This window comes from Schistocerca piceifrons, chromosome 8 (assembly GCF_021461385.2).
Source record: "Schistocerca piceifrons isolate TAMUIC-IGC-003096 chromosome 8, iqSchPice1.1, whole genome shotgun sequence".
Taxonomy (NCBI): Eukaryota; Metazoa; Arthropoda; class Insecta; order Orthoptera; family Acrididae; genus Schistocerca; species Schistocerca piceifrons.
This window is the reverse complement of record NC_060145.1, coordinates 354,720,241-354,734,119: the sequence shown is the minus strand read 5'-3', so window position 1 is coordinate 354,734,119 and position 13,879 is coordinate 354,720,241. Positions and strand designations below refer to the sequence as shown.

At 39.8% G+C, this 13,879-nt stretch overlaps 1 protein-coding gene across 1 annotated transcript in view; it reads right to left on the bottom strand.

The window, feature by feature from the left end:
• Positions 1 to 9,658: 9,658 nt before the first annotated feature.
• LOC124711550 (histidine protein methyltransferase 1 homolog) overlaps positions 9,659 to 13,879 on the bottom strand; it is a 50,987-nt gene continuing 46,766 nt past the window's right edge. The window contains exon 5 of the mRNA XM_047241686.1: positions 9,659 to 10,153. Within this exon, the coding sequence (XP_047097642.1) occupies positions 10,107 to 10,153 (47 nt within the window). The 3' untranslated portion in view covers positions 9,659 to 10,106. The remainder of the gene's footprint in view (positions 10,154 to 13,879) is intronic.

Here is a 13,879-nt window from a genome sequence, read left to right as displayed (position 1 = left end):
CTTTCACATTCTTTCATTCTTTATAACTGGAGTTTGGTTTCTTTACAAGTTATAGATGAGTTTTTGATCTGTGTATTGTATCCAATCTTAACTTCAAAATTTCAAAGAGTGTTACAGTCAACATTGTCAAAAGCTTTCTCTAAATCTACAAATGCTATTTAGGTTTGCCTTCCTTCAATCAACATATCTTGTAAGGTAAGTTTGCCTTGGTCATCCCTACATTTCCCCAGAGCCCAAAATGATCTTCCCTTGTTTTTTTTTTTTTAAATAATTTGTGCCCGTAGTTTGCAACCATGACTTCTTAATCTGATGCTTGGAATTATTTACATTCTCTGTGCACCCCCCCCCCCCCCCCCCCTCCAAGGGGCTTGCCACTCTTTGGTGGGTTCGTGTTTGGCTACCCCAGGGCCCCAGTCTTTGCAGCATCTTTTCCCTTTTTCCCTTCTGTGCTGCATGTCTGTCCTCTTGCTATTCTCTTTCACCTCCCGTGGGGAACATGTCTGGGATGTTTTTGGGCGTTTTCCGTAGCCGACGTAAGAACAGTCTCACCAATCTTTTTTGTTCCTTTTTTTTCCCTTTAGTCATTCACCTCCTATCCTTCCTCCACTTTGGCATTTGAGGCCCCTCTTTTTCTTCTTCCTCCCCATGCACTCCTGAATGTGAACATCGCCTGGGCCTGGGGCGGAGGATCAGGTTGAAGTGAGAGTATGATCTTGCTCCCTCATAGTAAAGATAGCTCTGTAGCACTCACAATTCTGAGAAGTGAAGGGTATTGCCCGAGCCTCCTCCACTCATTGCCAATGGAGGAAGGAAGGGTGATGGTGGGAGGTGCTCGAAATGTCTGCAAAATGGCAGCCCATGGTGTTGGAGATAGCAATAGGGCTCACTATCTGTCTGCTACTATCAGGCCGGAAACTGTCAATCTTACCCCTAGTGATATATGCCTCTACGTCCTTTCATTTGTCCTCTAGCCATGCCTGTTTAGCCGTTTTTCATTTCCTGTGGTTCCTCTGTTAGGTGCTCGGGATTTGTGACCTGAGATGTGAGTAATTACCTAAGGCAGGTGAGGGGCCCCCCCCTGTCCCCCTCCCTCTGAGGGGCCCCCGAGTAGGAAGGAGCGCATCATCGGAGATGTTGGCAATCATGGGGGATTTTCCCGCAATGAGCCAATCATCATCTTTGTAGTCCTTGTCTACCAAACATAAACGGAATGAAGGTGTCAATCCAGAGACCCTCCCAGTTGCACCATGCTTCCTCGTGGTTTCAGATATTGAAGATGGTCAGTTCTTTGCAACAGTAAATCCATTTGTAATTGAAAAAGGCGTTGATGTAGCTGCCGGCCCTGTGAAATCCTGCTCCCATTTACACAATGGTACTTTGCTTTTGGAGATTACTACTTATTCTCAAGCACAACTGCTTGCCGCTTTGCTTTTCCACGGCTATCCTGTTCATGTTGAGGCCCATAGAACTCTGAACTCTTCCCATGGTAGTTGCAATATAAAAAATGCAGTAAATGAAGCAGGTGAAAACTAATGTCTCAAAAATGAGATCAACAGGAAGTGAAAAATGGCTAAGCAGGCATGGCTAGAGGACAAATGTAAGGGCATAGAGACATATATCACTAGGGGTAAGATAGATAGTTTCCAGCCTGATAGTAGCAGACAGTGTCATAGTGAACCCTATTGCTATCTCCAACACCATGGCCTGCCATTTTGCGGACATTTCGAGCTCCTCCCACCATCGCCCTTCCTTCCTCCATCGGCAATGGGTGGAGGAGGCTTGGGCAATACCCTTTGCTTATCAGAATTGTGAGTGCTACAATGGCACCTTTACTATGAGGGAGCAAGATCATACTATCACTTCATCCCAATCCTCTGCCCCAGGCCCAGACGATGTTCACATTCAGATATTGCAGCATCTTTCTCTTGCGGGCAAGCACTTTCTGCTTCATATGTACAACTGCATCTGGGCAGAGGGCACGTCTCTCAGACACTGGCATGAAGCCACTGTCATACCCATACTTAAGCCTGGTAAGGACAAACACCTTCCTTCTAATTACCGCTCCATTTCTCTCACCAGTTGTGTTTGCAAAGTGAAGGAATGTATGATTCATGCCCGGCTAGTATGGTGACTTGAGTCTTGCAATTTACTAACCACTGCACAGTGCGGATTTTGAGAGCACCATTCTGTAGTTGACCATCTTGTCACTTTATCCACCCACATCATGAATAGTTTTCTGGGGGAAATCCCAGACTGTGGCTGTGTGTTTCAGTTTGGAGAAAGCCCAGGACACCTGCTGGAGGACTGGTATCCTCCGTACTCTCCAGACCTGGCACTTCTGTGGCTGCCTACCCCATTTCCTTCATGAATTTTTAGAAGACTGAGTTTTCAAGGTATGTGTGGGTTTTATGCCTTGCCAGAAAACTTTATCCAGGAAAACGGCGAGCCTCAGGGTTCTGTCCTGAGCATTGTCCTCTTTGCTATCTCCATTAACACTATCATGGCCTGTCTCCCGCTAGGCATCTCAGACTCCCTGTTTGTTGATGATTTTGCCATCTATTGCACTTCTCCACGGACTTGTCTTATTGAGCGGTATCTTCAGCAATGTCTCAATCACTTTCACTCATGCAGCATCAACAACGGCTTTCGTTTTTCCACTGACAAAACCATCTGTATGAATTTCTGGCAGTTCAGTTGGTTTCTTCCGCTGCCTTTAAATCTTGAGCCTGTTGCTCTTATGTTCATTGAAACTACGAAATTCCTGAGTCTCATGCTCATTAGGAAACTTTTTTGGTCCTCCCTGGCAGCCTGCTGTATGCAGTCCCTCAATGTCCTACATATCCTCAGTGGTACTTCCTGGGGAGCAGATCATACCACCCCTCCTCCGTTTGTACTGGCCCCTTGTCTGTTTGAAACTAGATTATGGGTGTTTTGTTTACATATCTGCATGTGTGTCCCTCTTATGCCATCTTAATACTATACACCATTGTGGCATCTGTTTGGCCACTGGTGCCTTTCTCACTAGCCCAGTTGGAGTCTGTTTACAGGAGCTGCCAAACTACTGCTGTCCTAACACTTTGACTTTCTCCTCAGTTTGTCTACCATGTGTGGCTGCCCATCAAATGCCTCCTTCTTTGACGACTCCTTTGATCGCCAATATGGGGTGTGTCCTTCTTCTCCGTTACCTCTGGGGGTTCACTTTCGGCTCTTGCTCTGGCAGCTTAACTTCCCCAGTTGGCGTAAACCTTTCATCTCCTTGGCTAAGTGTGGTGGCCCATGTTCACCTTGGCCTTCATTCATTTGCTAAGGACACTACTCCAGCCTCGCTCTATTGCCTTCACTTTCACAACCTTAGCATGGAACTTCACAATAGTACCTTTGTGTACACTGATGGCTGTCAGATTAACCATGGTGTCAGGTGTGCCTTCGTCAATCGCACCGACGTTTTTTGGCATCGGCTTCCAGAACACTGCTCAGTATTTACAGCAGAGATTTTTGCCCTGTATCAGGCCATGCAGTACATCCAGCAACACAGGCTTTTCAGTTGCTCCAACTCTCTTGCCCTTCAAAGCCTCTGTGTGCTGTACACTGTCCATCCCTTAGTGCAGCAGGTCCAGGAGAGCTGTCACTTGTTTGCTCTTGATGGAGCCACTGTGATGTTTATATGGGTTCCTGGTCACATCGGTCTGACAGGAAATGAGGCTGCTGCCAAGGCTGCAGTCCTCGTACCTTGGCTCGCTAGTTCTTACATTCCCTCCATCACCACTGGTGCTCCCTTCATGGGAACAAATTCCAGGATATTAAGCCTCTCCCAGAGGCTTGGACGGCCTCCTCTCGGCCCTCTCGCCATGAGGAGATCATTTTAGCTAGGTTGCATACTGAGTACTGTCTATTTAGCCATCGCCATTTGTTAAGTGGTGCTCCCCCACCACTTTGTACTCACTGTGCTCAACCTTTGACAGTCCGCCATTTCCTGATGGATTGCCCCCTTTTTTTTTTTTTTTACTCCTTACATTCTCATTTGTGTTTGCCATCTGAGTTATTGGCCATTTTAGCAAACAATGTGCACATTTTACTTTTTATCCGTCATAGCAGTATGGCAAAGGTCATTTAATTTTTAGTTCAGGACCTCTGTTTCTCTAGGGCATATTTTATAAACCTTCCTCCACATCCCTGTTTTCAGCCATTTTCTCTTCCATCATTTGGGATTAATGTGTAGTTGTTTTTAACTCCTCTCTTTGTCTTTGTGTTCTACAGTCTGACATGGGCACGTATGAACCTAGTTGTCTTTGCACCCTAAAACAAAACAAAACATTCTTTTTGCTTGTTGTGCATATCTTACATATCGGCTGAAATAGTTTTGTCATGGCTAGCTCTCCCAGGAGTCTCAGCAAAACTGAGTGTGACATAGTGTACTCATTGAAAGTCCATTGTATGTAAATTTAACATTCGTTTATCATTAATAATCAATCAAATTTATAAACAAAGACCATTATCACCGATAAAAAGTGGAAAATGACAGCTCTTCTGTCAGTCATAAGATTTACAACTGGTAATGAAACAACTTTGAAAAGTAATAAGCTCCTCCTCATATGTGGATAGAAAAAAATGAATGTATATATCACAGTGACAAACAAAACTGAATCCATAACCGAGTCTTTTTCATTGATTTGTATAATGAACATACATGACCATCATGCAATTATACATGAATTTGAGTATTATATTAGCATATTTTTTAACAATAGTATGTTTGACACTGTTATATTGTCCAGTTTTTAAACTTAGAAAATAGATACTGCAAGGGTTCATACCAGTAAGTGACAAATATTTGCCTCAACATGAGAGAGAGAGAGAGAGAGAGAGAGATAAAGTTGCCCTGACTGGAAATACATACATGTGTAGCTGTTGCTTTAAACTATGAATCTTTGACTTCTTTTATCATTGAGCTAGGATGTTCCTTAACCCTTTTTCTGAATTATGGTTTTTTTGTTAAACTTCCACTTTCTTCCTTGTTTATCATCAATAGTAAAAATAAGGTAAGTAAAGCAGATTGAAATTGTAAGTCTTTATAATGCCATTATCCTTACATAGGTGTACTTCGATTACAGCTTCTTCAGCCTATCTCAACTGGTTTGAAATTTAATTCCAAAAGGAATTTGTGAGGTTAAATTTTCCCAATTTAATGTATGGTGCTATAAAACATTGAAATTTTTTGGTTAATATCATGAAGAGAATAATGCAACATATTTGGAGAGGACGCATTATGTAGAGAAGCCCAAATGGAGTACCCAGTTTGGTGAGCACATCCTGTTTGGCAGTATGAAATGTGACTTGAATTAAGCTGTAGATATTAGGGATGAAATTGTTTGATCAATTCTTTGTTGCATTCTGTGCATGTAGCATTGAAGATTTAGACTTAGAAATACCACTTGCATTGTAGAACATATAGCTGATAGGAGAAGAAAAAATAATTTGTGAGACAAGGAAATATTTCACTGCACAAAGCTTCAAATTGAAAAAAGGATCTGTATTATTTTGTGAGAAATAAGAAGATTTCAATAATTAAGATTTTTGTGCTGTATAATTCCTAATGTGGCTACAGAGTGGTTACGTAATGCAGCACAACCGCAGAAAAAGAAGCAAATCTCTTGTTTCAAGTTTGATATAATGATACGTCTCACTGCACTACAGGAAGCTGCACTTAAACCTATTGCCAGGTGTTAAAAAGGAAGAAAACATCACCTGTGAAAGCCTTCAGTGTAGGTTCAAATGAAGTAACACTTCCTTTGCATTTGCAAAAATTATTGAAGTAAAATACCAATGGGGAAAAAATATAATGTCAACAGAAAATCGATGCAAGAATTCAGTTACCTGTAAATGAGTAGTCTAATGTAATTATACATTGTTGAATTTTTCTGTGAGACAGCATAGTAGTCATGTGTTTCAGAAAGGAAAATTTGTATAATCTTCAAGACTGAAATCAAAATATTTGGAGGTGGGTCCATGGTACAAATATATGTGGACTGAAGTATGGATCACCATATTTTGTGACAAAAGCAAGCAGATTGGTACCAGTGTAGCTGAATGTTACTTTGTAGTACTTGGTGGCTAATTAACGAAGACAAGCTGGAGACTTGTCAGACTGACACACTATCAGTAGAACAGCATTAAAATTAATGGCAAGGAAGTTGCACAATAAAATTGATGGAGCATGAGTTTTGGAATAACTGGAGACTATATTCAGTAACATTGAATACAGTAAGAGGTTTCAGTTGTCTCCCAACCTCACCTATATAGAAGGAGATTTTTAACAGGTTAGTTTTAATAGCTTGTTATAAGTAGTATAAGCATAGTAGTGGCAAGGCTACAAACAGTAGATCCAAGTGGACATTAGTGTAAGTAAATAGATGCAAAATATAAATAAGAACTATTACATATTACTGCTGTTTGTAAAAGCAATGCTGTAGAATTGGAACAGTGATATATATCTTATTTTAGATATTATGTGAAAGGCTCTGTGTGTATCATACACCCATCCACCCTCCATCCCTCCGTCCGTCTCTCTCTCTCTCTCTCTCTCTCTCTCTCTCTCTCTCTCTCTCTCTCTCTCTCTCGCTCCCTCCCTCTCTCCCCCCTCCTCGTCCCTCCCTCATCACACCACCAATCCCTGTCCACAACCTGTAGAGAAGTAGTCAACGTTTGTAGCTCTAGCAACATGGACTCAGTCTAAATGGAAGTCAAAGAAGGTTAAATGTCATGTCAGCAACAAAGTCATTAGAGATGCAGCCACAATCAGAATGGGGAAGTATACTGGCTAGCTGTGTTCTTATACAATTTAGGGAAACTGTGGAAAACCACAAGCAAGATTACCAGGTAGAAAATTTAACCCTGGTCTTTGTGAATGTAAGTCCAATGCCTCAGCTGCTGTGAGGAAGAAGAAATATTATGGTTTAATGTCCCATCAACAATGAATTCATTAGTGTTGGAACACATCACCAAATTGGAAAGGATGGACAATGGAAATTGGCCATGCTCTTACGAAAGAACCATCTTGGCATTGGCTTAAGAAAGTTAGGTAAATTGCAGAAAATCTAAACCTATGTTGTTAGATGGGAATTTGAACTGCTGCCATACTGAATAATAGTCCAGTGTCATACCATTGTGCAACCTTGATCAGTCATAATCACTCTACCTGTTTTGTACAACTTTGTGCACAACAATAAGGAGAGGTGGGCTACACAGTGATGCAGCAATTGTCATCGTAGGAAAGCTGGACAAGAGCAGAAATGATTAGCGAGCAAGTTAACACAGCAAACAGAAGATTTATTTAACTTGTATTTCTCCAAGTGAAGGAAGACTCATTACAAATATTGTAGCAAGAAATAAAGTCAGCTATCAGTGTCCGGAAGGAAGAGGCCTGCTGAGCATGAACAGCGGTATTGTAGTTAGGAGGCTCCAAGTACTACTGGATTGAGTGGCTGCCATTGTGGTGACGGAGGGCGCTCATAGTACTGAGCGGGTGCACACCATTGTGGCTGCCGAATCCTGTCCAACTGCTATCGGTGTCAGATGGAAACATGCCATTCCATTACGAACTTCACGACACCTGTGGGGTGGTATCGATATGTGATACCACACTACCAACTGTCTCAGCAAGAACAATTAGCATTTCCTTTGATGCAAGTGGATATGATTGTACTTGAAGAAGATAAGCCAGTAACTGCTAATTGAACAAAGCTGGATATGCATGGGATTTTATCCCTCTATGACAAAGTATCCACTTTATAGGGTGGCCAAAATATTATTTTTTAAAAGTTCCAAATACATGCTATTCTGAATTCAGCTTAGAGACGACATAAATCCTAATGTGACTTTTTCTTTTTTTGTATACCCAAAAAGGGGGGGGGGGGGGGCGATGCATCTTGTGGAATCTTCACAAGTGGATTTTGAGTGTACACCAGTGCATACATGTTGGTGAATACTTTGAAAAGATGAGAATGTGTTATGAGTTTCCCAGTATTGTAAGTACAACCGTTGTAAATTTCAGGCCCTGTGAAGTTTTCCAGTGGTTGTAGTTTTGAGAGGTCTGATGGAGAAAATGATATAATGCTTCCAAGCGAAGTGGTACAATAGTTAAACCATTCTGGTTTATGATTTCTGTGGTTTCCTTTAGTTGCTTAAGGCCAGGGTGGCCCTCGTAAAAAGGACATAGCTACTGTGTTCAACCAGAGCTTGTGTCCAGGAATGGCTGATTAAGAAAATTGATCATGGTTATGAAGGTGAGCAGATTAGCCCAAGTTTCAATTGGCTGTTAATACACTTTACAGAAGTAGGTGCTCCCAATTGATGTATAGTTGGACATCAGCACTAGAATGATTTTTTCCTTCACCTTACTCCATTCATGGATGTTACATAGGAAGAACAATTCTCAGAACCCTTTGTACAAGTGTGAATTTGTGTCATTTTACTACTAGGGAGGTCATTATGCAGTCAGACAAATATGGTAGTGTTGGATCTCAGAATTTTGAGAATAAGGCTCTAATCAACGCAAAATGTCTTTCTTATAGCATTTCTCACAGGAGTTTGATATTTCGCTACAAAAAAGGAATTAAATGGAGTACACCATGTTGTCCTGTATTCATAATTTATCAAGATATTAGTTGTACATTGGAAGACTATTTCTCTCTATATATCATTTTGCTTTTTATTATTCTGTTTCCACTTATTCTAGATAGCAAGTAGCAGGTCATAAGTGATTGTCCTACCCCCAAATGTATGACTATTGCAGTAAATGAAATATTGTAAAATTTATTCTACTCTCTCATAGCACACAATAATTTTAAAATTTTTAAAGTGAAATATATTGTGCTTTGGACTTTGCTTCTGAATAATGCATTCTGATTTTAAATTTGCATCATTGTTTATACCATCCATTATTTTTAAATTTTTATTGAGTAAAAATTTAAAAATAATGGAATATTAAGAGTACATCAATTGATAGGCGTAATATGATATACAATTTATGCAAAATTTAATTAGTTATTGAAATCGAGATACTTTTGGATACATCCAGCATGTTGATTTCAATTACTACATTTGGTTACTAATGTTATCCTTTCGTACTTGCTTTGAAAGAAAGTAATAATGTTTTCCACATTGGTGCCATAAGATGACTAACTTGTTCTTACAATTTTCCCATGTGAACTCAGTCATTAGGAACATTGTGCTTTGCAAACTTTTTTTCTGTTGTACAAGGCCAAATCCTGATTGCGAGGTAGGTATGAACGGCTATTATGAAACAACTTAAAGCCAATTTTGGTAATGGCAAAAACTGGATTTCATACAAAAAATTACACATTAGGGAAAGTTTAATATTTTGAGTCTTGCCTATCCTAAACTTAGCATGTAATTAACTTTTCTTTAAGTACATAATTTTTGATTAAGTGGTAATTTGCCACCTAAAGTAACACATTCCAACAGATAACACCGGGGTTGGGAGAATTTTCATTAGATAAAAAGTTATACTACAAGTTCCTCAGGTTTTTATTTAGTAAAGACAGCATTTTCTGCTGTATACTGTATGGCACAATTCATCGTACCTCAAATGCAGTTCTTGTTTTCTGAGAGAGGACTGTTGAACAGGAAATTAAAACTCTTGTTACAAGACCTTGCCAATGTGCTTACTGCACCATAATTGTCCTCATATTCTTTGATGAACATTTTATGCAATGTAACTGTTTCATTTGCTACACACACATCTATATAAATGAATCCTGTCTTATGCCAAAGTGCTGCATTGTCAGCCACTGTCAAGTATTCATTGGAAGTGGAGGAGAAAAAAGAAAATCACCAAGATAGTCTGTTTACTCCAATGCTGCTTTCACAACTTTATATATGCATACCATACCTATTTACAGCATTAATGAAGTCCAAAGCGTTGCAAATAAAAATTCATTTTATTCACTACTTATGTCAAAAGTTCATCAAAAATTAAATTATATACAATACTCATTTTTCATAACTGGTTCTGATGCAGGAGACAATGTGTACAGTTATTATGAAGATTTTCCTGTAGAGATGATGCACATACAGGTAAGCTGGTTTTATCTACCTTTTTTGAAGGTAATTTTTAATATTTCTCGTTGGACACCTGTAATCAATCAGAAAATGTATAATTTTTAAAGTTTCTGTATGCTAAGGGTGATTCTGTCATTAAAAGGCAGCTAGTAAAGAAACATTAATTGAAATTCATTTTCCTATATTAAAGAAAAAGCAAAAAATAAAAAAATTGCAATGACAAGTCAATTAACCGCACACAAAAAATATGCAAATAAAGATGTACTACATACACTAAACATTTGTGAAAGCTGTAACACCATATAGGTTATACACAACTAAAAATGAATTTTTACCACAAATTAGCTACTCAGTGATTCACTGATGATTAAGATTACAGATATGTACATAATCTCTGTACTGCATGTTTTTAACTCATAGGATTAAAGTAGCCTTGTGCTAGCAAGAGATAGCTGTTACCTTGGACAAACTGCAGCCAAAAGTTGAAATTCTATATCACCAGTATTGTGAAATTGTCCAGTCCGTCCAAAAAAAAAAAAAAAAAAAAAAAAAAAAAAAAAAAAAAAAAAAAAAAAAAAAAAAAAAAAAAAAAAATCATAATGTAAATGAAACTGGGTTCCCAGAAAATAAATATAATGCACTGAAATTATTCAGTGATTACTTCCTCACAGTGAAAGGCTACTTTCAATAAACAGCATGCTTGTGCAAAGATACCATTCCAGGTTGGCCTCACACTTCTGATGACATGGTGGAAAGAATTTGCAAAATGTTTGAACAGAGTTTACAGAAGTCTATTCACCATGCAAACAGAGAACTGGCAATGCCTCATATGACTTGTCTGGTAAATGTTAAAGTGTGGTTTGGTCTATAAACCACACAGACTATAATAAGTGCAAGCTCATAAGTTTGCTGATAAAAAAGAAACATTTGACATAAGCAGTGCTCTGCTAGAGGATATGGAATATGATACATTTTTACCATGGTTAATTTTCAGTGATGAAACATCATATTGTGTTAGCAGTAAAGTAAACTGACATAATGTATGCATGTGGGAACTCCGGAAACCTCATGACATTACTGAGCATGGAAGAGACTCAAATAAAGTGAATGTTTTTTTGTGGTATTTCCTGTGAAAAATGTATGGTCTCTCCTTCTTTTAGGAAAACACAGTGATTTGAATAAGCTATCTTCAAATGCCGCAGAACTGTGTTTTTCACAACTTTAGGAGGACTACGATGAACTCATTTTCCAACAGGATGGACCTCCTCCAAGCTCGCACTACAACATACATCAGTTTATCAATGACACTCTGCCTCAACGCTGGACAGGGCGCACGGATCCCAAGACACAGCCTGCATTCTTGGCCTCCAAGATCACCAGACACGACTCCATGTAATATTTTCTTGTGGGGATATGTGAAGCAAAGTATGTTCATCTCCCCTTTACGTTCTGACAGAAATAGTGCAGAACAAAATAACAGCCGCTACAACTTCTGTAAAAGCAGATACATTGTGTAATCTATCGTCAACAGGTTGTTCGTGCTGCTACTAGTGGACACATTGGGCATTTGTAACAGCATAGCTAAAACTTAAAGGTTATTTTGAAATTCATCCATGTTTGTAGCATATTTTTATAAATAAATATCTCTGTGCATGCATCTGTATTACATTTACGTCAGCAAACACTGCAAAACAGTATACAGTTTAAAACATGCAACTCTTCAGTTGTTGTTGTGGTCTTCAGTCCTGAGACTGGTTTGATGCAGCTCTCCATGCTACTCTATCCTGTGCAAGCCTGTCCATCTCCCAGTACCTACTGCAGCCTACATCCTTCTGAATCTGCTTAGTGTATTCATCTCTTGGTCTCCTCTGCGATTTTTACCCTCCACGCTGCCCTCCAGTACTAAATTGGTGATCCCTTGATGCCTCAGAACATGTCCTACCAACCAATCCCTTCTTCTAGTCAAGTTGTGCCACAATTCTATTCAATACCTCCTCATTAGTTATGTGAGCTACCCATCTAATCTTCAGCATTCTTCTGTAGCACCACATTTCGAAAGCTTCTATTCTCTTCTTGTCTAAATTATTTATCGTCCATGTTTCACTTCCATACATGGCTACACTCCTTCAGGAGATTACAAAATGTATTGTATCACTGAAAAGTGCTAATTTCTCTGGCTGTGACAATATTAAATCTCCCATGTCTGATCTTCCAGTTATCCACCACCTACCAAAGTCTCACCATCCAGCCTTGAGGAGCAGTCCCCTCATAACTCAGTATTACCCAGGACTGGAGCAACTGAATTACGTTCCCTGCCATGATTTGACTACCTCTCATTGTGCCCTTCAATAAGCAATGTCCTGCCCACTATCCTTCCCACCCCTCCCATAGTGGTATTCCGCCGTACACCCAACCCACAAAATATACTCGTCCATCCCTACACAACCCCTGCTCCCAATCCCTTACCTAATGGCTGATATCCTTGTAATAGATTTAGATGCAAGACCTGTCCCATACATCCTCCCCCCACCATCACAACTTTCCCATCAAAGGCAGGGATACCTGTGAAACCAGTCATGTTGTCTACAAGCTAAGCTGCTACCACTGTGCTGCATTCTATGTCAGCATGACAACCAATAAGCTGTCTGTCCGCATGAATGGCCACTGATAAACAGTGGCCAAGGAACAACTGGATCACCCTGTTGCTGAGAAAACCATTCAACATGACATTCTTAATTTCAATGACTGCTTCACAGTCTGTGCCATATTCATCCTTCCACCAACATCAGCTTTTCTGAACTGCACAGGTGTCTGAAATATGTTCTACGTTCGCATAACCCTCCTGGCCTCAACTTCCGTTTGTCATAGTACTCAACCATGTAGATCCTTTGTTGTTCCCATTCCAGCACTACACAGCCCTCTATTCCACCAACACACCTAGTCTTTTTACTTCTCCCCTTTTCCGCTACCCCCTCTACCTCTGTCTAATGTCCTGACTCACCTACCTGCCCTACCCTCTCTCCATCTCGTGCCTGCATGCTCGCCAGCAGCTCTTTACCATCCCCCACCCCTACCCTGCTATCCCTCCCCCTCCCCATCCCCATCCCAGCCTCCTCCTTACTCCCACCCAGTTGCCTTTCCCATCATGCACTGCTGCAGCTGCCAGAGACTGTGTGTGTGTGTGTGTGTGTGTGTGTGTGTGTTTTTTGTCTATTATTGACAAAGGCCTTGTTAGCCAAAAGCTTATTTGTGACTGCCTATCTGCAACTCAGCGTTTCTGTTAAATGGTGAGTAGCACCTATCCTTTTCATAATATTGTTAGACTCACATTAAGCAATTTCAAACAAACATCAATGACCTGCTACTATCAGATGTAGGCATTTATGGTCATGCAATAAATGTAAAACATCTTTGGTGGGAGCTGGATAAAAAAGTAAAATGGAGTCAATACATAAATAAACCTTTCAGGAAGCTCAGTTTAACATGTTTTGCACTTAAAACTATCTCTTTTGATTATGCTTGATATTACCTTCTGCAGCATTGCACTGACTCGACTGAAAGGAGCAATAAGAGTAATGCATACAGCAAATAGCTGCACATCTTGCAGAGGCATCTTTAAGGTTCTTCTAATTCTTATACTCTTTGATAATTATCACAGCTGATAATAAAGAATATCTTTCAGGTAGACTGAGATTTTTAGAATCACAATACAGGACAAAAAAAAGTTTTATTTGGATTCTACGTATATGCTATTTAAAATGTTGCAAAGGTGTTCAACAGACTCACTTCTAAAATAAAG